This window comes from Thunnus albacares, chromosome 17 (genome assembly GCF_914725855.1).
Source record: "Thunnus albacares chromosome 17, fThuAlb1.1, whole genome shotgun sequence".
Taxonomy (NCBI): domain Eukaryota; kingdom Metazoa; phylum Chordata; class Actinopteri; order Scombriformes; family Scombridae; genus Thunnus; species Thunnus albacares.
The window spans coordinates 7,913,861-7,937,917 of record NC_058122.1 but is presented as its reverse complement, the minus strand read 5'-3'; the positions used below and the strand labels follow the sequence as shown (position 1 = coordinate 7,937,917).

The window sequence follows — 24,057 nt, the reverse complement described above, 5'->3', positions numbered from 1 at the left end:
TATCAATTGCACCTTGCATACAGCATACAGTGACTTTCCTATTCTTTGTTCTACTTGGTCAAAGATGTCATTACTCACTTGTATTTTTCTCCCAAACAGGAAATCTAACATCCAATTATACATCTTACCCCCCACACCTAGTCTATCTAGCTTGATGAGGAGCACTTCCTTCCACAGCATGTTGTATGCTACATCAGAAAATACTACAAAACAATTTCTTTATTCGTTTGGGCTTTTCCTAATTTCTGATTTGAAACAAAAAACTGATTTTTACTAGATTTTTACTTTCTATTTTTACTCTGTCACTATTTTCTCCATGGTCTTCCCTAACTGTGAAGTTAAAGCAACAAGTCTGTAGATTGATCGGTCTGACGAATATTTACCTGTTTTGAGTATTGGTACTATAACTGATTGTTTCTAAGCAGATGGACTATTGCCTGTTTCCCATATTAAATTAAACAGTCTTAATACTACTGTAAGTGTACTGTCTTTCATATGGGCCAACATATAACAAATCCTATCTTTCCCCAGTGACGTCTCTATTGCATTCAAGATTGCTCTCTTTACTTCAGACATACTAAATGGTAGATCCAAATCTTCTCCTGTTGTGGCCCATTTTCCTATCACTACAGGATGTTGAACAAGGGTGCAACAAGGGTTCCTACACTGTCTAGCTCTTGATGATAAGTTTTCCAAACTGTTTATCTTCACAAATGAAAGAGTTCTACCTTTTCCAGACTGCTGATTGCGGTTTTATCATTTTTAAGCAACACCTGTGTTTCATATTTGCTCTTTACTCCACTCATTTTTCTAATCATTCCATTCATCTGATAATAGTGTCTCTCTCCCATTTTTATTGCAGTATTGTCTCCAGTATGTGCATTTTGCTGTTCATATGGACTATTGCTTGAACTCTTTTGTGCTGAATCAAAGTTTCTAAATCATGCTGTGCTTTATGTTTCCTAAATTCCCTGTTCCTTCTTTTGATAGCAATTCCACAGTTTTTATCCCACCATGGCACACTCTTCCTACAACTATTTCCTGTACTCTTTGGTATTGTTCCTTCTGCTCTCTGAATAATGCATGCAAGTAATCGGTTGAACTCCTCCACATCTGTTGTCATCTCTGTAAGTAGCTCTGCACAACTGACCTCAGTTTTTGCTTCCAATGCTTCCCAATCAGCTTTCCCTAACTTCCACCTTGGAATCCTCAATCCTTTATCCTGGTGGATCTCTATGCCAATTTTAATTAAAATGGGATAGCGATCACTACCAAGTGGTGACTGGCTCAATACTTCCTATATACTAACACCTGCTGTTTAAAACATGCTGGTTTAAGACGTCATATGCAAAGAAGCTGCTATCACAACCCCTCTGCTCACCCTCCAATACAACCAGAGGTCTTCGTAGAATTAAAAGTGTCTGACTCTGTTTTATTTTTACTTCAATCAGATCAGCAAATACTATTGCAAGCTGGTTTATCTCTCCTCTCCTACATCACCTCTTGCACACTTGGCATAATACTCATTATTTTGAATATTGAATGAGCGAACCGTTATTCACGGTTCAGAACAAGCTGTTGGACTGTAGATGTTCAATAATCATGTAGCTAAATGTGGGCAAACTCACGATTTTGTGAAGTGACTTTGAAGTCTGAATGTGAACTTTTCCATTTTCAGACACAATAACTGTCTCCTCACTTATAAATTATTTGACTGATACCATTTTAATTTTGGACTGCATCTTTGTTTGTTTGTTTTTTTTAAATGAAAGTGATGTTTGTCGAGCGTAAAAATAGAAATCTCATCACTAGTTTAGTGGTGGAACAGTGTCAGCAGCACCATGTTGGTCTTCAGGTAAAGTGTTTCAAGTGGGGTTTGTCACAGAGTCACAGCAAAATAACTGCAATGTTTGATAATTTAGGAGCTAGGAGAAGGAAAAAATAGTTTGTGATTCTGTGAAAATGCAAGTTATTAAAAGATGTGTGTCTAAAGGGGTAAACAAAGTTTGAAAAATGGTTTGATGATTTCAAGTGCCTGGATTCCACTAACTATTTGTATGTTCTCTATTTCATGTAGAGTTCCTGCTCACAGGTTTTCTTAAAAACATCAATACTAATGCAAAAAGATCTTAGAAATAAGATCCAACTTTGTTTGAAGTCTGGACTAATTTAAAACATGATACATACTATAAATTTGAGCAATTTAATGAAAATATCGCTAAATTGGCCCCTATGACACCATCAACAACATATCTCTGTCTTTGTAGAACTAATCCCCCACACTGTGAAACTGACAGGGTCTCACTTTCATTTTCAAATTCACTTAAAGTATGTTTGCATCCTTGTACACACTTTATAGATGTTGTACAGACACAGCTCCTCAGTTTGCCAACCTTTTTTGGTAAAACAAAATGCTGTTTGTTACCAATTTCCATCACACCTTTTTAGAAAACTGCAGCGTATGAGCTGTTCATTTTAGGCACAATAAGATTACAAAAATATAAACTCCATGTAATTTGAATTGTCCATTCAAACAGTGTCTCAAACAACTAGACAAATCTTAAAATCTCATGTTACAGAAAAAAACGGATTATTGTCCAAAGCCTCACTTAACATTGGCAGGTGCTTTAAGTTTATGTATCTCTGTAACACACACCAACCACACTCCTGCATCCAGATTTAGCATTTTGAACAGAAGACACTGAATAAACAAAGTCTTGCAATAGTGTTCATGAAATACAATTTACAACAAATTGTGAATTAATGAGTCAATCGATGTTCATATTTTCTTTAATACATGTGCTTTGATCTGACTGGGCTGTGTAGTGAATACTGAGAATTTACAACATTTTCTGCTCCACTAGAATATCTAGAAGGACTTTAAAATCAACTCCTGGTAGCTCTTAATCACTACTGATAGCAGCAAATCAACTGATTATCTCACTCCTCAACAATTCTGCAAGGTCTTAGAGTGTATTAGAATTTAAATTGATATTCATCTTTGGTGGTTAGAGTACAGTAAAATCAAACAAAAATCTCTCTAGGGCATGTTTTCCTGTGTTAGTATTTTTTTTGTGCAAGGGCGTCAAATTGGCAATTGAAAAAAAAAGATAGATAAATTTCATAAAATTTTCAGTTATTTTGCCAATTACTGCCTCAATGAATTGTTTTGTCTATAAAATGTCCGAAAATTGGTAGAAATGGTGATCACAATTTCCCAGAGCAGGAGAAAACATATTCATATGACTGGTTTTGACCCAACAGTCCAGTTGATACTGTTGGTCGAAAACACAAACGATCAAGTACTAAAAAGATGGTTGTAGTGACGTCATCAGATGTGTTGTTTTTGTCTGACCAACAGTCCCAGGACAGACACTGACAGATAAGATATTTCATTTACAACAGGAAAAAAATGAGGAACTGCAAAGCAAATGTTTGGCATTTTTGCTTGAAAAAAACAAAACGCTTAACTGATAATCAAAAATAGTTGCCTCTACTGTCATACATCTAAACAACAAATCATTTCTAAAAAGAAAGAAATGTCACGCTGTCATGGATTAAGAAAATAATTCACATTACATTAATAGTCAACAACGTAAATTGCGTCAGACTTAACAAACGGAGCAGGAGGATGCAGATCATTTGACTTAACATGTCTACAATATTTATTTATTCCTGAGGTGCTGTATTTGTCTCATGGGGTCCATTCTTTTCAAGAAGGTAGGGGGCGCGGTTTATTCAAATGACACAGAAGCTTCTGATGGTTGACGTACTATCAGACCACGGCAAATACGGTCTCCTCATTGGGCGATGATGACTGGTCTCATGACAACAACACCTAGGTTTGGGCCAATCAGAGAGCGCTTTCTCCCACAGAGTCTGTTTGTGAATGACGTAATGAGCGTAAAACAAGATGGCGTCGACTTAAGCATAAATCGGTGTGAATGAGTTTTTCGGTGTAGAAGTCCGCCTCTGTTGAGGCTCTGGTGTTATTTTACGATTGTTCCGGAAAACAATAATCTTCCCGATCAGGTAAGAGTGTTGTAGGCGTCGCTGAACGCCCCTTTCTCCCTGCGAGCCTCCGGTGACAGCCGGGGAGGCGAGCTGCTGACAGACAGGATGGACGGCGGAGAATACATCTCCACCATGGAGAACATGGACCCGACTTTAGCGGAATTAGGAGACGAATTTACCTTGGGAGACATCGACGGTGAGTAGTAGTGTCGCTGCTAACAGTGTGAAGTGTTGTTGTTTCTCAAGTGAGTGTTTCCGCTCAGTCTGACTGCTCTGTGGGATGCTCATCCGGCTGAGCAGGTCTCTCTCTATCATTTATGCGACTGTGTACAAGACACAAGTTTAGTTTTCACCAAACAGCTGATGGGAGAAAAGGGGCTTCATATGTCATAGCACTTGTATTTCCAGTTATTTTAACTACATGTTGTGTGATCAGTCAGTTAAATTAAGTTTACACACAGAAAATGTGCACATTGCAAACATGCGCATCACTTCCTTTGTAAATGCTGACTTTTGAGAGCTGCCATGTCACACAGCGCTTTAAATCCATCCATCATCTGTACACTGGGATGCAAGTTTAGGATTACATTTTTATTATGCTCTATGTAACCGTTTCAATGTTGTGTGTTTCCATAAAGACTCAGTCTGTATGCAGAGTGTTATTTTCCATGATGCAGGTGTCATTCATCAGGAAGCTGTGCATGTGGGCAGTGAAGGGAAAAACAAGAGTGTAACTTGCTCAAACTTGACTGTGTAATTGCTCTAAGTCATAAGATGAACCTTTTATACAAACAACTATTTAGACCAGTTGAAGTACAGATTTACAACTTTTTCATGTCAAGTTTTTTTTTGTAAAATGTAATGATCAAACCTACTTTATTCAGCATCTTCCCAAGCTGATTTTTTTTTTTGCAGACTGTTGAGCAAACTTTGTGGTACAACATCTCAGTAAAGATCAGTACTCTGCAGGCAGGCGCTCCATGAACATACAGCATTCCTGATCCCATCTGCCTCCTATCAAAACAAGTTTCACCCCTTGGCACACAGTGAAAGGACTGGGCTTCTGGTATAACGCTGGCCAGCGCAGAGTCACCAGATTTCCATTAGGGTGGAATTTTACTGAATGCTAAGTCACCAGACCGGACTGATGGGCAGCTGCGTGTTTGTGTGCGTGTGCGTGTGTGTGTGAGTGTGTGGTGTCAGACAATATAGGATAAAAATTGGGTTTTGGGACAGATCTCTATCCACTGGCTGTGGTGGATAGTGGATATTTGTACTTCACAAGCATATGTAACAAAGATACATGGTCAACATTGACAATACTGCACACAGGCGTATGAAACATTAGTGAAACTCTACCTGCATTTGGTATCATGTGTTAATTCTCCTTTCAAAGGGGGCCCTTGGACAGAATGAGCAGACAGCCCACCCCCAGGGCACAGCCATATAATCCCACTTAATCATTGTGTCAAAAGAGAGGAATGTACAGATTGTGTGTGTGAGAGAGAAATGACAACTGACAGTTGACTAATGAATTTACAGGCAAGCTGCTGCAAAGACTGCCCAGTTGTATGCAAAAGTTTGGCCACCCCTTCACAAATAACATATTTTGGTGATCTTTTTTTTTAATTGAAAAAAATGTAAACACAGTCTCTCTAGGATATGGAAAAAACACAATATTTTCAGCAAACAATAATGCATAGTTACTTTTTATGTCATAAATTGAACAAAAATAAAAACATTTGTAAAAGTTTGGGCACCCAACATAGTCAGTACTCAGTAACACTCCCTCTGGCAGATATCACAGCTTGTAAATGCTTTTTGTAGACAGCTAAAAGTCTTTCAAGGTCAAACTCAAGGTAAACATTATGATCCCACTAGGAGAAATTCATGTAGTCATACACGTCTCAATTAAAACACGGAAGTGCAATGTACATAAACTAACAGACACACACATGCATACGCACACACCCAACAACACAATATCTTAAAAAAGAAAAAAAATGCTAGCAATATGAAAAACATCTTTTAGAGTATTCAGTCCCCATTATACAATCTAAATAAATAATAAATTAAGTTCATAGCCCAATTGCCTGTAATCAATACCCAGTCTAGCATACAGTATACAAAATAAATGCATGCACTATAAAAGTATATCACAACCAATATTCAGTCCAAATATACAATATAAGTATACGACATAGGCCTATACAATCCAAAATACCCACAATCAAAATACAGTTCCATTGCAGTATACACAGTCCAAATACAACAACCTAATAATATACTTGCACTTATATCTTTCATTTAGTAATCTGATTGCTGTTGGCACAAATGATTTGCTGTACCATGTTGTTGTAATTTACTGCTGCAGGATTCTGCCGTTTCAGCTACTACTCCCTCTGAATTTTAGGCAGAGAGGATAGGTAGGATCATTTAGGATCTGATCAGCTTTTTTTAAAATAAGGTCATTATACAGCTGTGCTGCAGGGACCTGATCAACCCCAATAACCCTACTCGCTGTCTTGATCTTGCACTGCAATGTGGCGTGATTTTGAGCCCGCATGTTTCCGAAGGTGCAGATGAGGCCAAAGGATAGAACACTCTGCAAAACAGATTTATAGAACATCTGGAGGATACGATGGTCTACTCTAAATTGATTCAATTTCCTAAGAAAGTTTCTTAGACTTACAAATACAATTCTTGTATTTGTGAATTTCTTCCTTGCAAAAGGCTTCTAGTTCTGCAATGTTCTTGGGCCTTCTTGCATGCACAGCCCTTTTAAGATCTACCCACAGATTTTCAGTTATGTTTAAGTCAGGGGACAGTGAGGGCCATTCCAAAACCTGCAGCTTGTGTCTCTTGAGGTAGTCCATGGTGGATTTCGAGGTATGTTTAGGATCATTACCCTGTTGTAGAAGCTATCCTCTTTTTAGCTTCAGCTTTTTTACAGCCAGTGTGATGTTTGCTTCTAAAATTTGCTGGTATTTAGTGGAATCCATTCTTCCCTCCACCTGTGCAATGTTTCCTGTGCCACTGGCTACAACACAACCCCAAAGCATGATAGATCCACCCCCATGCTTAACAGTTGGCAATGTGTTCTTTTCATGAAATGCTGCTCCTTCTCCAAACATACCTTTGCTGATTATCAATATAAGAGTTCTATTTTAACTTCATTGGTCCACAGCACTTGCTTCAAAAACGTATCAGAATTCTGTAGATGTTCTGTTGCATACTTCTGATGTTGGACTTCCTTATACTGACTCATCCATGGCGGTCTTATTTGTGCATCATCACTGCACAGAGGAACGGTACACCATCACTCCTGAGTCTGCTAAATCTTCCTGCAGGTTTTTTGCAGTCAAATGGGGGTTTTGATTTGCCTTTCTGACCAGCATACAAGCAGTTCTTTCCAAGTGTTTTCTTGGTCTTCCAGATATCATCTTGACCTCCACAGTTGCCCTAAACTGCATTTCTTAATTACATTTCACAGTGCGGAAACTGCGAGCTGACAATGCTTTGCTGTCTTCTTGTAGCCTTGTCCTGCATTGTGGTCATCAGTTACTTTCATTTTCAGAGCCTTACACAGCTGCTTAGAGGAACTCATGGTTGCTTATTGTTCACACATGGTTTTAAGAGTCAGAGGATTTGTAAAGCTTTGAAACCTGCACCAGCTGACATTTCCTAATGACAGTTGTTCACATGCCTCAGGCCTAACGGGCTGATTAAGGTGTGGCACCTTCTGAAAAGAATCTGAGACATAAGAACTCTTATGGTGCCCAAACTTGTGCGATTGCCACAATGATGTTTTTATTTATTTATTTATTTATTTTCAATGTATGTCATAAAAAGTAATTATGCGTTCATGTTTGCAGAAAATATTGTTTGTGTCCTTATCCAAGAGATGCTGTATTTACATCTTTACAATTAAAAATCAAGGGGTGGCCAAACTTTTGCATACAACTCTAATTGAGTACAATTTTCTCTTCAGGCAGAGCAGCCAACTGGAGAAAAAATGACCTTGGTTACAGACACTGTGGGCACTATCTCCCTAACAACGTGATGCAGAATTTGGGGTTTTGCCTTTCAATTCAATGTATTTAAAACCATCATAGTCTGTACCAAATCTTAAGATAGGGATAGGTCTCATTTGTCATGCAGCAGCTACTGTAGATCCTGAGAGATAATTAACCTTTGTTCTTCAGACGAGCCACGTGCATTTCATTGAGTGTAAGGTCTCAGAGGCCCCTGTAAGGGCTCATACACTTGACCCTATATTCATCTAGAACATTCCTCCTCTCCCAATGATTCCCGTAGCAACTGCAGCTCCGGTTATGTAACCTATTTTCTTTGCTCTAAGCAGCCTAGGAAACTGTCCCCCCTTTGATGGATTTACCCTTTGTGTCAGATTGTCTGAAGCTCTGGGGGCTCAGAGCCGCTTTGTCCCGTCTGTCATGAACAGTCTGCCCCCCCACGGAGGTGTAGAAGTGCATGGTTTAGTGTGTCTTTCTACATAATGTGTGCGTGTATGTGTGATGCGACAGGCTGGTAAATGCGCCTGAGCAGAAAGGTCAATTTATGTTCCCTTGAAACTGTCTTACACTTTGCATGGTTTCAAGGCTGTTGCATATTTTCAACCTTATTGTCTAAGTTTTTGCCATTATGAATACAGGTTACGTCAGAATATAGAAAGAAACGTCACTGTTGTCGTAACTGCAGTACTCTTGAACTCTATACACCCTACAGGGTTAACAGATCTCACATTCAATAGTCAAAACCACCATCTGTGGTTAGCCAGGTCGCTTTTTGTGGCGCTTGATCAAATTACTTTTTAAAGTTGTGAAATTGTGAGTAAACAGAGAGATGTGTCAATGACAGTGCCTTTTATTACTTTATACACCATCTTGAAATGCAATGAGTGACGACAGTCAGAGGTGACAGGAAGTCGGCTGCTTTCGCTGACAAAGGGAAGAACTTGTGGTGTTGTAATGTTTGTGACAAAGAAGCTTTATTTCTCTACTGTCTTCAACTTTCTAGCATCATACATCTATTCTGGTACTCTTGCCCTTTTGTATTGTGTTAATTGCGACATTTTATATCACTGTGACAATAAAAGTGCAATATATATTGCAGCTCTAACCTGCAATATAAACATACCGGAACTAAATTGTAAGAGCCAGTTCATTAAACAAGGAAGTATTAAGTATTTTACATTTACAGTTACATAAGAATTACATTACTTGATATTTGTAGTCCCTATTAAGTAAAGATAAGAAATAAAGAGATAAAAAATTAATAAATAAATAATAATAATAATCCTCGGCTTTCTGAAAGTGTGTGTCACTGCACTGTGATTGGAGTTGTATAGAGAAGTTATTATTATACTATATTGCAGAGTGGCACTCCTTGCAGCTGAAGGCTTTTACAATGAATGAGATGACAAAATGATGAATGCAGGCAGTCATTATGATTGATTGATATGATGAATTGCAGTTGCATGTAAAGCAGAACAAGCTCATTGTTTGCACTGTAACTTGATCATAATGATATCAGGCTGTTTAGACCTCCTGGTCTGCATGTTATCCAGTGTCTCTGGCTCTCAGCACTGACGTTCATCTGCGATCAGTTTTCCCATTCAGAATATAATGAATGATATCATCAGTGAGGGTGTGCTTAGTGATTTCACATCACTCTGAAATAGCGGATGAGTGTGGTCTGGTGGATTGTCTGGTCTTGCTCCGTCGTACAGTAAGACTAAGTTCAAGGCTGCAGGCTCTGTTCATTGACATTTCAGTGACCCAGATGGCTGAACTCAATTAATGATAAAGATCAATTATGGCAGTTGTCAAAAGTCTGGTAGTTCCGAAGTCCTGCAGGGTCATGAAGTACATGAATGGTGTTTTCCACAGTAATGGACCACAGGCTTGTGTTCTTTAGCCAACTGGTTTCTTCTCATAGCTGTCAAGAAATTAAGTAAACAAGAGGTGTTAATAACTAATAGGGTGGGTATAGTGTATGCATGTGTGATAGTGATATATATCATGATATTGTGATTTGTTTTTGTTGGTTTGTTTGTTTTCTGAAAAATTCAGTTCACAGAAACTATATATCAAATAACCACATAGTAATGTTTGAATATGATATTTTATGAATAAATATTAGTTACACCTCTCCTTATAACAGAATACAATTCAACAGCTCCACAAACTACAGCGTCTAAAATATCTATCATTCCAAGTACTCTTTCACCCCTGCTCCCATTGTCTTGCTGGGCCATCAGTAGGATTACTGCATACTTTTTCAAGGCTATCTGTTTGAAGGCCTTTTGCTTCATACACAATCTGTTCTCTGATTTATGATCAGAACAGTAGTCGTTTCTGCCATTTCAAGGCCAGCCCATGAAAATCTCCAAGCTTATCTGGTAGCAGTAAACGGAATTCACACACCATAGTCAGATCTACAGAAGGCCAACTTTATGATCTTGCGTTTAGTCTCCGTTGGAGAGTTCTCAGTCAAGGACACGTGGGAAAGCAATACCTAGATTATTACCAGTTTTACGGTAATACTGGGTGTTAGCCAAGGCCTGGGTTTAAAGGCAATCCAGTAATTGTCATTGTCATGGGTTTTAGATTATGTCACAATATGCTGATCTACATGTGCCACCACATGATTCTTTCACAGTTTACTCTTAGTGATGTTACTGTCTTGCAGAGTGATATTGTGAATCCAAAAGACATAATAGATAATAATAATCTTTTATTATTAAAATGACCTCTCTTGATGTATTACCATTTAAAATATTGAGATTAGGGCTTCAACTAACAATTGTTTTAATTAGGCTACCAATTTTGCACAAAGTGATGTCATTAAATGTGTTATTTTGTTTAATTAACAGTCCAAAGCCCCAAAATGATCAATTTACTATCATACAAGACCAAGAAAAGCAGCAACTTTTCACATTTAAGAAGCTGAACCATCAAATCTTTGGCATTTTGCTTGAAATGACTTTGATTATGGATTCGATTATCAAAATAGATTGACTAATCAATTAATCCACTAATTGTTGCAGCTCTAGTTAAGATGTACTTATTAGTCTGTATTAAATCTATTTTCATGTTTCATATTGTTGTAATCAACAATAGAGCTTATTATGCTATATTAATAGATTATTTCGATTTCTCAGTTAAATCCAGACTTGTTGTAATGTTGACTCTGTTTCTTCATCTCCTCAGAGATGCTGCAGTTCGTCAGCAACCAGGTGGGGGACTTCCCAGACTTGTTTGAGGACCAGATGACCTCAGCAGGCTCTCTACAGAGTGGCACCACCCCGCGACCTGCCATTCAAAACCCTCAAACCCCCCAAACTCCCCAGACATCAACCCCCGCTGCCTTCCAGACCATGTCACCCCAGTCCGTACCCCTCACCCCTCCGCTCACTCCAGCCCAGACCCCCTCCCCTACCACTGTGTCCTCAGGGCAGCAGCAGGTGACCCGCAGTCCACCACTCCTCCAGCCACGGCCTCAGGTGGTCCAACCCATCCAGCCTCAGCCACAGCCGACGGCCCAGCCCACCATCCAGGTATCAAATATTTGACACCATTCTCATTTTCCGGTGTTTGACATGAGTAATAACACTTGTTATACCACTGTTTCTACGAGGATACATTAGCATCGTTCACTGTCATGTAGCATGTTCACTATGTGAGTCTGAGAAGGGTGTAAGACTGCTGCAGTGATGGAGTAGTGAATAGTTTTGGGTGCATTCCTCTCCAGCTGTAATTTCTTTGTCTGGCGAGGACAATGTGGATTCATTTTCTGTTATTGTGCCATCCATACAAAAAAAGCTGCTGACAGGACAATAACTTCCAAGTACTGACAGACTGTAAAATATAATATCAAGCTCAGCATCCCTAGAAACACCAACGCACATCTCAGCAAAACTGTAGTCAGCCTGACCGGCATAGTTTATTGTCTTGAGTGAAATACCTTTTTTCCTGTAACAGTACATCAAAAGCAGACGGAAAAGCTGTCTTATGTTACATCAAACTTGAATCATCTCAGAGGGAAAAATGCATGTTGAGATGAAACTCTTTTTTTCACTTAAATGCAGATGCACACCCAGGGGATCACCATGCAGACCCAGAGCTTCCCAGTCCACACCCTGGTTCAAACCCACAGCCAGACACCCATGCCCATCCAGACCCAGGCAGCCCAGACTGTGATGATTGCATCCAACGGTGGACAGTCACGTTTCATCCAAAACCCTGTCATCTGCCATCAGAGCCCTGCTCCTGGTTTCCAAGGTGACAAAAGAGAAGATTAGGAGGGTGTTTTGTTGCAACAATAGCATGGCTCTACAGATGGCAATGTTAGTCTGTCAATCAGTTGGACTTTGGTTCAGACTGAAATATCTCAACAGCTATGGGATGGATTGCCATAAAATTTGGTAGACCATTCACGCCCCTTTTAGAATAACTTTTAATAATTTTGGTGATTTCTCCAACTTTTCATTTAGCACCAGCATCAGGTCAAAAGTTTCAGTTTCTCCAGTATTTTGACTCATAATTGTATTTCATATTTGACTGGTGAATCATCTGTCATTTTGTCTCCCATTCCCAGTCCTCCAACCACAGATGCAGAGCATCATGACATCACCACAGCTCCAACCACTGACCATACAGCACCAGCGTGTTCTGACCCCAGCTGGTCAGACCATCCAGACTCTCTCCACAGCACCCACCACAGTCCACACTGTGCAACAGCAGGTGCAACAAGTACCTGTGAGTAACCACATTTTGTTAGTAAGGTTAGATCAACAATTTCAGTTTTTGCTGTGGTCAGAAAACCAAAAAAAAAACAAAATGAGAGTTGGTCTCATGGTAAGGTGATATCTAGTAATAAAGACTAATATTTCAACAAACTGAACGAACTGTTTCAAACAGCTTGTAAGTAAATATTAAAGCCTCAGGTTTACTTTGGGTGTCTTTCAATCAGCTTCTGGTCCAGCAGCCTCAGATTCTGAAGACAGATTCGCTGGTGCTGACGACTCTCAAACCAGATGGCACACAGGTGCTGTCTACCATGCAGAGCCCTACAGGGATCACCACCTTGACCACGCCCATCCAGAACACAGCTCTGCAAGTCCCGGTAAACAGCCATCAATATTCATCAAAAGATTTTTGGGTGTTAATAATGGTTATATTTTGGTTCAAACCATGGCAACCTCTGCAGTCCATCTGCAATCTAATGTATTGCTACCGGTTCCTGTCCCCAGACACTGATGAGCAGCAACATCCTGACCACCGTCCCTGTTGTGATGGGTGGAGGGGACAAGCTGCCAATCAAGCAGCTACAGCCAGGCTCCTCCCACAGCACAAACGGAGCCAGATCAAGCATCGACCAGGGCCAGATGATGGGAGGAGGAATAGGCCAAGGAGGGGTGGTGAAGGAGGGTGAAAGGAGGACGACCCACAACATTATTGAGAAGAGGTATCGGTCCTCCATCAACGACAAGATCATTGAGCTCAGAGACCTGGTCATGGGCAATGATGCGAAGGTCAGTGATTATTTTTTTATTTATTTATTTTTTAACATTGGGAGAATGTAAAACCGGGGTTTGTTTGTTTTTTTTGGTAATGGTTAACTATTAACGTGTCAAGACTAGTTTAATGTCTAGTTATTAGTGACCTCACATGATCATCATCTTGTGTTTCCCCCCAGATGCATAAATCAGGAGTGCTGAGGAAGGCCATTGACTACATCAAATACTTGCAACAGGTCAACCACAAACTACGACAGGAGAACTTGGCTCTTAAGATGGCAAACCAGAAGAATAGTACGTGTATTACATTACTGAGAGCTACATGCAGAGCATTATTTGTAGCAAACTGAGATGTTAATGAATCTCTCTCTCCATCCCAGAGCCAGTAACACTGTCTGATGATGTGGAGCTCAAACAAGAAATAGTGATGATGTCACCTCCAGCCTCTGACTCTGGTTCTGGTTCCCCTCAGTTCTCTCCTTACTGTGTGGACTCTGAGCCAGGCAGCCCCTTAATGGATCACGATCAGGTAACACACAAAGACAGGATGCATGTTGTGCACTGGCTCGGCAGGAAGGAAAGTGGCAGTTTTAAAAGGCTAATTATTTCTTAGCTTCATTGTGTTTCTTGTACATTGTCGTAAGAGCCGTTGCTTGGAGTTTTCTTTGACACCTAAGTTCCTATTGTTACATTAGAAGTAGTAATTTAATTGATAGGAGCCTTACTGCTTCTTACTCGTAATCCTCTTGCTTCACAGTAAAAGCTGCACACCAGTAAACACTAGAAGGCTTTCATTGTGAAACTGCAGATAAACATTTTGCCACCAAGGGTAGATGCTGCTTGTTCCTTGTTAGATAAAAAATGATCTACATCTAAATTTAGAAAATTCTGAGCTTATTTATTTGTAATGTTACAAGAGAGGAAGGTTTAAAAAGATGCAGATTTACTAGTTTGTTAATAATAGTACTCTATCAAACCAGCACATCTGCATTTCCTCTCATTATTCCACTAGATGTTTGTCTCTCTTTGTCTCTCAAATGAAAATTAGAATTGGCTTGACCATAATTATGTGACCACCGGTAAGTACAGTAATGCCAAAGCATGCTGTATACAAGGTTTACAATGCAAGTTCAAGTTTTAAATGTGAATTACTCTATCGACATAGTGAGCGTAATTATTCATTTTTGTATACCTGTTGTCTATCTCTCTTACACGCTCTCAGGTGAAGAGTGAGCCAAATTCACCCTCCTCGGTTGGAGTGATGGATCGTTCTCGTCTGCTTCTCTGCGCCCTGACCTTCTTCTGCCTGTCCCTAAACCCACTGCCATCTCTGCTGGGCTCTGAGGCCTCAGGGAGCCCGAGTCTATCACCGGGCCATGGGCCATCTAGAACGCTTGTCTGGTTCCCAAGTCACACACAGGACTTTGGTAATTAATCAAGAGTTTGTCCTGATTGAATTTTTGACACAGAAGGATCAGTGGTTGTGAAACATTGTAAAATGCATTGTGACCACACCTTATGTTTAACTTTGTTTCATCCTCCAGCATCCTGGATGCGGTGCCTGTTGCCATGGGTGATGGTGTGGGTGCTGAGCGGGGTGGGAGCCGTGTGGGGTTGCGTAAGGGTGCTCTACTTGTGGGAGCCTGTCACACCCCTTCACTCCCCAAAATCTGTTTCCTTTTGGAGGCACCGCAAACAAGCAGACCTGCATCTCAACAGGGTGAGTACAGATCAGCCCAGGGATGAGAAGGAGTGAGCTAGTCTTAAACAACAAGGGTTTCAGAGGTTGTCTGTCACAGAAGTTCACTTCGAATGGCTTTTCTAAAGACTAAAAGGTATCTAAGAAGAAGAAACAAAATTAGGTATTTATATGTATTTTCTTGTGAGTGAGGTAGCATTTCCAAATATAGGGAAAAATTAGAGCGGATGTTTTCTCACCTACTGAAAAGCCCTTCACCCAGTTTGCTTTGATTCTCACCATATTGATGTCTCAGTTTCGCCTGCCTGTTCCCTGCATTGGTTTATTTTTAGCGATTTTTCAAATCAAGTTCAGATCTAAGTGATGACCTTCATCACATACACCATCATCTTTCCTGTCAGTCTTTACTGAATACTGAACAGCTTGCAATTTCTCCTGTTTCCTTTCTCCTGCAGGGAGATTACACAGCAGCAATGGCAAGTTTAGAGACCTGCCTGTCCATTTTGACTAGAGCTCTTCCCTCAACCAGTCTGGATCTGGTCTGCTCGCTGTCCTGGAATCTGATTCGCTACTGCTTGCATCGTCCAACTCCTCTGGGCTGGCTGGTTCATCAGGTCAGAGGAAAACACGAGGGGGAGGAGGCTAGGACTAGTGCGAAGGACGCAGCACTGGTTTACCACCGGCTGAGTCAACTGCAACTCACAGGTGAGTGTTGAGGAAAAAGTGGACTCATGCTGTACACAGGCTGCTTGGTTTGGTTGAATATGTGACCTCCCAAGTCACATCCATGTTATATTATGACAACAAATCAGTCTTATACCTTTGTTTCACTTTGACACGTCATGAGGATTACATAAGTGATACAGTTTGTGTTCTTTGTCTGTCCTTTTAGGAAAGCTGCCTCAGCGTAGCAGCCTGTGGGCTTTGTCTCTCTCTCTGAGCGCTGTCAACCTCAGCGAGAGCGCCCAAGGCAAGATGGCCCCCGCTCAGCTCGCCCAGATCTATGTCACTGCAGCAATAGCCCTGCGCACTGTGCTGGGCCACCACCTCTCCTGTCTGCCTGTACGTCCTCACCCTATGTTTCAATATTGATCCAGTTTATCTCAAACAGACAGATGAGATAATGACTTTATTTTAACGATATGTGATTTACTTTTGATGAGTCATCTCTCCTCATCTCCGTCTCCCAGGGTTACCTGTTGAGTTGTGCAGAGCGTGTTGCCAACCAATCTGAGACCAAGCCGATCCCTGACTGCCTGCGCTGGCTTTTCACCCCACTGGGCAGGCAGTTCTTCCTGAGCTGCGATTGGTCGGTGAAGTCAGAGAGCAGCGACGGAGTGTACACTTCTCAGAGAGATCCAGGTATGTCATAAATAGAGGAGGTGGCATCTGGATTTTAAATGTTCTTTCTTTCCTCCTTTTTTTTTCTACTTTTAACTCACCAGTCTAAAAGGTTTTAGGTGGTTTCTTGTCAGATAAACTCATATCATAATTCTTTTTTTTTTGGCATGTCTAGTTTTTCAGTTTTAGCACACTTGGAAATACACAGGCTCCACATTTTAATGCAGACCTTACTTAACCCAGCGAGCTCGACTAGCTTGGTTTCAGTTCATTTGATTTAACAAATAGACACAGACAAAACTAAATGAAAACACTTTTTGTCCATCACTGTCTCAACGAAAAGTCTCTCTTTGTGTTCCATGTATTCACATATCCGTCTACTTTTACCTCGAGTCTGCCCTCAGGCTGACTCATATTACGTAAGAGCTTAGCAACCACTGAAAATGACAACCTATAATCGTGACATTTAATTATTCCTCTCTGTTTTCCTCTTGATCTTCCTCCAGCTGACCCTATTGCCCAGCTGCACCGCTGTTTCTGCAGGAAGCTGTTGGAGAGAGCCGTCCACACCCTCATCCAGCCTCAGAACGACTCTGAAGCAGACAAACGCAAGACTGACTCTGGGTAAGGCAGGAGTCCTAGCAGTGCTGAAGTACCAGGGAGCTCTGGCTTATTGGTGTGAATTAATGATTTAATCTGGATCTATAAACTTCTTCCCTCTTTCTATCTTTCAGGGAGTTTTCCAGTGCTCTGGAGTTTCTCCAGTTGTTGAACAGCTGTACAGAGGACTCTCCTTTACCTCCTCCTCCCTTTTCAACTCCTCTCAATCACACCACTACTCCAGGTATGAATGGCATGAAGAGAAACAACCCTGCCTGATCACATGACAGCATGAATCATATCTGATGTTAATGCAGGGAAGAGATTTAAACTGGAACTTCTTCACTGAAGATTAACCAGATAGCTTTCTGAGTTACTGCTGTCAGTGTGAATGGATTTTCTTTGCTCCAGCAGTACACTGACAGTCAATTTAGCTTTGGGATTAATTTTTTATTGGATTATCACAGATAACACTTCAAGTCATTGATTTGTGGTAATAAATGACTTGCAATGGATATGAAGAGATTGATGATCTGCCCAGGCAGTGTTAATTAATCAATGTTTGTTCTCACACTGAGCTGTGCTGCACACATACAACTACTGATACAGCAGGAAAGCTGCAAGAGATACAGAACAGAGACAAAGAAGCAGGGGTTTTAACCATCCCATAATAAGATGCCAAATCCAAAAACTGCCCCCAGGCTCTTAGGCTGGAGCTACTTTGTCTTTTATTGTTGTTTTTTAATTTCTTTTCTCACTTTACTACTTTCTGCCTGTCAGTGGGAGATCCAGTGAGTCGTTGGTGGGCTTTGGTCCTAAAGGCTGCTGTGCATTGGCTGCAGGGCGATGATGTCGCAGTGAAGTCACTGTTGGCAGAAGCAGAGCGAATGCCGAGGGCTTTCCACACTCTTGAGTAAGCAAAGTAAAACGTGTTACAGCACTGTTTGTCTAAATGTGGCAAAACACAAGCTCTCACACTACAACATAAACATAGTGGAGACAAAAATCCGTCAAATCAGGCCAGTTAAAGATAATCTGTTCTATTTTTAACCTGTAAACTACCTTTAACCTCTTTAGATTCCAAACCTTTAAGACAAATTAAACTGAAGGATGAGTAAAGATGATTACACATAAATCCCTGTTTAAAAACCCATATTAACTGTCCTTTCTCTCTGTTTCAGCCACTCTCTGCCCAAGGCTGTGCTGCTGCTTTGTAAGGCAGTTCAGATGAGTCTGTCGCCTCTGAAGGGAGAAGGGGCTGTAGCCTGCCTGTCCCACTGCGACAGAGCCAGCAGCTACCTGCGCTCCAGCATCTCGGTGCCGCTCGCTCAGTCTGGGAACTGGCTGAACAAGGTAGAGAACAAAGAATCCCTCTACAGCAATCCAAACACTGGCTCTGCTATCTCCTTATGAGCTGCTCTGGGTTCGTGGTTAGAGTATTTGTTACTTAATCCTGTTTGGGTGTGTTGCACATGCATAAAAATCTTGCCTTATACTGTTTGTTTCATACACACATACACACACAAACAAAGCATGTTCATTCAGGGTCTGGGCGGGCTGACACGGGGCTGTGTGTGTGTGCGCAGTGTGGGTGGCAGGAGGTGGCTGTGGTGCATTGTAGTTGCATTGCATGATCCTGAAGCCGAGTGCAATGTGTCTGCAGTGCAGTACAGAGGCCTCCCCAATCTGCACGCACCCGCTACACACCCCACCACATCACATTAGACAGCAATGAATATCATGTAGTCTTGGTAGTTTTAGCTTTTAGGTTTTTGGAAAGCATGTCGGACAAGGTACACTTGTTGTAATGGAAAATAAAGTCATAGTTTAGGTCTCAAATGCATCTCTTAAACATATAAATCAACCATAGAAGCAATTATTAAATATTTTTTTCCTTTTTAAAGTAATTAATATTTCTTTCTCTTCCAAGGGGGTGGAGCTCCTGGTCTGTGACCTTCTGCTGACCTTGAGGACCAGTTTATGGCAGCGGGGAGGCAGCAGTAATGGAGAACCTGGCCCGGCCCCGGGATCTCAGTTGGCTGGTTTCCAGAGGGACCTCAGTGCGCTCAGAAAGCTCACACAGTGCTATAGACAGGCGCAACACAAGGTACATCCATGACAAGATCTAGTCATAGGAGTTAAGGAACCTGCAAAAGGTTACAGTCACCGGAGTTGAGAACTTTGTACAGTATATTTTAAATATTGTACTGCAAGAAGCTGGTCTAGGATGAGATAATGTTTCATTTTATCCTACATTCTGTTGGCACCAGACACTTTATGTACAGATCAGCACAACCCAAGAACCAGGACACTGTAGATAACTGCCAGTGATTCATCATCCTGACCTTGACCGTACTGTATTTCCTGTGACTGGCAACTTGACAAGATTAATCAGTAGAGTATGTAATAGTAATAGTGTATGTAGTCAATTAATAAACCATTTAACCTTTAATCTTAATCTTAAACGTATGGACAAATTCCAAAGCCCAAAGTGATGATTCAAAATTAATTAGTCATTAGATATTAGTCATCATCTAGCTTTTAGACAAAAAGAACTAAATAGTGAATTTTTAACACTGAAAACCAGGCAAGTATCCACTTTTGTAAAACTACATTACATACTAAAAGTAATAATACACTCAATATGTCGCCTATATATTGTAGTATTAAATGTTTTGGTTGTATTCACAAATGCTCTGCACTGCACCGTTAATAAGCCCATACTTCATCTGGGGCCTGTTCATCTTGTTCAGGATTATACCATATTTAGTGTATCAGCCTTGAAAATCAAGTTCTCACACTCTCACCAGCTGCAGAAATCTCACCACAGTTAAACATCATTAATCACACCTGTAGAATTTATTGGCGGGGTGTTTAATATAGCCAGAGGTCTAACAAATACTGCTTTAACTGTAACTCGATGATAATTTGTTACATTTTGACGTGTGCAGCAACCACATGAGCTGCATGATTTTATCAGGTTCTGTTGTGCCTTGTTTAATGTGAGGTGAAATGATGTGAGGAATTTATGCTGACTTGTAAATATGATTATACTTGATGATGACAATCACTGTGGCTCTGATGTGTGTGTTTTTATTTATTTTTTTCTCCTGTAGGTGTTTCTCCATGAGACCACAGTGAGGCTGATGGCTGGAGCCAGTCCCACCAGGACACACCAGCTGCTGGAGCACAACCTCCGACGCAGGACACACAACTCCTACACAGCCGGTAAGGAAGATTCCACACTGATTCATGTACAGACCACAGAATTGTCATCCTTACTGAATTGGAGTAGTGGAAGTTCACCTTAACTGCTGGCTCAGGATCAGCTCCTCAATATCGTTCTTGACCCTGTGTTCACACAGCTTGTAAACACACAAATAACAGAAGGCAATGGACATTAATCTGCAATCTCTTCTCTTCCTCCTCCCCCTTGCTGTTGTTAGAAGGTGAGTGCATCCTGGGCGAGAGGGAGAGGGCTCATGCCATCCTGCTGGCCTGCCGCCACCTGCCCATGCCCCTGCTAACCCCACCCGGGCACCGTGCCCGCCTGCTGGCCGAGGCCAAGCGCACCCTTGAGCGTGTGGGAGACCGTCGATCCCTCCAGGACTGTCAACAGATCCTGCTGCGCCTCAGCGGGGGGACGACCATCGCCGCCTCCTGAACACACACACTGCTAAAACAAACACACACAGATTAGGGCTACTGACAATGCACTTAAACAGTGAATTGTGTGATCGTTCACCTACAACATGTAATTCTATAATTGTCAACCATTTACATACTGATGAAGGGCCATGAATATAGGGACTTTTCTTCTCACTGCCGCACATTCGTCACACATAGAAAGCTGATTTTTACTGTCACAGCTACATCTAACTGTCAGCCCTGTATCTACACCGCGGCCCAAACTCTCAACACATTTGCTCCTCTTGATGCTTAGCGGCATTGTTGCAGCACAATCACACCACCTTCTGGTCATTAATGGTACCATGCTGGCTTACTGCCTCATATTTAACAATACTACACAACAAAGAAAATCAGGTTAAATAGGCCCCCAAGGGAAAAGGGACCATTATCTAATAGCTGTTTAAATTAACACAATGCAGAAGTGCATTGATTAGCTGTAGGATACCAAGCTGTACAATCATTATTGGCACACGGCAAAGTGAGAGCTACAGCAATGTCTCATTGAACTTGCAAGCTTCAATTAAGGGCTTCAGAGTATTCAAGATTAGACAGCCATGCTCTGTTCAGCACGGCTGTGGTGTGGGATGCAGACAGATAGACTGGCTCGCTTTTAACCGTTCAGTGCTGAGTAGTGTCTCTTCTTATCTACCTCATACACTGTACAATGCCAGCATTGTTCAGTGGAGCAAAATAGGATACTTAAGCACCACGTCAGTCATCCTGAATTTAAATTAAGTGACCATTTGAAGTGCAGCATCATTCTGATATAATTTGTTTAGACTTTAGAATGCAGGAGCACATGTTGGAATTTGACTTGCTGTTGGAGACAGCTACTGCTGATATGCTCCTTTTAGACAAAAAAACAGGGAAAAAAGATTGATTAGGGGTAATATCTATATTAGAAGAAAGCAGTCAGTCATGGGCCGAGTTTTACAAAACTCCTACCCACACACACTCACACACACTGACACACAGACACATATACATATTACATGTTAAATGAATTGGATACAAACTCACAATGTGATTGTATATAGATTGTATATAGCCAGATAAACAGATGTCTTAAGTAGATTAAACAGCAAGTCCTTACCTACTGCTAGAGAGGAGACACACATCAAAGAAAGCACTGTAACACGTCAAAGTTGGCTGGTGATGGTTTCCTGTCAGTCTGGATCTGTCGGCCTGATGCTCTATTCAGGAGAGCAATTTCAGCTGCCTCGTCCTCAAAGTGACACTTCACCAAAAAGATTTTTAAACGCTCACTTGCTTATAGTCTGGCAAGGTAGTTTTAAAAAGTAACTGCTGAAGAACAGCGAATGTGGTCAGTTTTAATTCAGTGACAAGTAAAAAAAAAAGTAGGAAAAAGTCGTCAAGTCGTCCATAAAAGTTCAGGCAGAGTAATCAACCTCTCTCTTGTCCATCCATTTAAGCCACCTTTTGAGCCTGAAGGTGATGGGTGTCTGATACTCCACAAGATTTTGGGTGCGGTGTCACTTTTAGGTGCATATAAGTGAAATTGCTCTGAACACAGTGATGGAAGTGAGGAATGGTATTTCTTTGAAGTGTTGTCCATATATGATGTAAATCTCTCAAGCAAAATGGCCTTGATGTTATGTAAAAAAAAAAAACTATTTTATTATGTTTCATCATATTTGGAATGATGGAGGAGTGATATCTTTGTGAAATCTTTGTCCAGTTCGCTTTTTATTTGTAATTGTTGACTTAAACATGATATGGCAAGTCATTCCTGTTTTTGTGCTAAGATTATCTTATTTAATGGTTATGTAACGTTAATATAAATGCTTTGGCAGGATGGGGGAGTGAGCAGTTTTTCAGTTATGTCATTATTATTGTTTTTATATCGGTGAAAGCAGCCTGGGGTCAGGAACTGTCAGAGGATGAATTTTGAATATGAAATTATGTATTACTGAAGAAACATGCATTTAAACAATTAGCATGATATTGTAGGATCACTCTTTATTTGGTACACGCTGTCATTTCTTTGCCGTGTTTAAAATGTAAGCAAACACAATTATTCTATTAGAAATTTCCACAAGTCTTGTCTTCCAGGTCAACCCAAACTCTCGGTTAGCGATCTTGTAAGTCCTGAAAATGCTCAGTTTAGATTTAGCTTTCCTGACTGGTAAAAGTGCGCAAAGATGAGAGCAATGCTTACTCAGCCAACAGCAGGCTGGAGTTATTGCTATTATTATAATTATGTTACAATTTTTTTTGTCTTTTCCCCTTGGTGTGTTTTACTGTCTGAATTTTTGTGTTTTATAATAAAACAACACATGACAATGGTTGCCATTTATTTTCTATCAGTAGTAAAAGTATGATTGTGGATGTGTATTATTGGATGTTCAAATATAAGCACTGAAACCAAGAAAAATGAATGAACACTACATTTCAAGTTTCATCTGAATGTGGGTGTCGGCTGGGTGTGAATGCAAGTGTAAATCTGCTCACGATGGCTGTGTGAAGTTTTTTTGATGTCTTTCTCTTTCACACACTCTCGATGTGGCCTGGTGATCAACACTGGACACCTCAGTCTAAAAGAGACAGCAGTTCACAGAGAGAGGTGACATGCCAGGATACATAACGAGTCTCTGCCACTTACTGGAGGGAGCTGGATGCAGAAAACAGCTGATTATTACAGAAGTGTCAAGAGAGTCAGGACAGTACAAGTACCAACCAGATTAGAAAATAATACATAAATAAAGTAAAAGAGTAAAGGAATGAAGACAGATCATATAATGATTGTCAGAAATACAGACCATGTTAACGCAGTTGAGGTGGTATCATAAACATTCTCATCGCCTAACAAGCAAACAAGTTTATATCAAATACAATATGGTATCAAGAGATAATGTAAGAGCAATAATAATAAATATATACATTTAATTTGTACCGCGGTTTTCATTCATAGTGAAACTCAAAGTGCTACAGTATTAATATTAACGATTAAGATGACTTTAAAAAAAAAAGTGTAGTATGTCCCTCGTGCAGTTTAAGTAAGTAGAAAGAACAGCACCTCTTAAAACAAACGGTGTACAGTGAGATGTGATGATAGTCATCGTACAGTCTGAATATTTAGTTGTCAGAAACAACAAAATACGTGGTTTTACGCGTTTGGGTTGAGCGGAAACCTTTCAGGCATTTAATGTGC

General features: G+C 40.6%; 1 protein-coding gene across 1 annotated transcript; it reads left to right on the top strand.

Moving 5' to 3' along the window:
• Positions 1 to 3,433: 3,433 nt before the first annotated feature.
• On the top strand, positions 3,434 to 22,473 carry srebf2 (sterol regulatory element binding transcription factor 2). Its single transcript, XM_044331469.1, has 20 exons — positions 3,434 to 4,210; positions 11,247 to 11,593; positions 12,125 to 12,317; positions 12,634 to 12,794; positions 13,009 to 13,161; positions 13,289 to 13,570; positions 13,735 to 13,849; positions 13,936 to 14,084; positions 14,778 to 14,982; positions 15,100 to 15,275; positions 15,710 to 15,959; positions 16,147 to 16,316; positions 16,445 to 16,616; positions 17,102 to 17,219; positions 17,330 to 17,439; positions 17,976 to 18,108; positions 18,377 to 18,548; positions 19,126 to 19,302; positions 20,312 to 20,423; positions 20,642 to 22,473. The coding sequence occupies exons 1-20, from the start codon at positions 4,120 to 4,122 to the stop codon at positions 20,857 to 20,859; spliced, it is 3,504 nt and encodes a 1,167-aa protein (XP_044187404.1). The 5' UTR covers positions 3,434 to 4,119; the 3' UTR covers positions 20,860 to 22,473.
• Positions 22,474 to 24,057: the final 1,584 nt, after the last annotated feature.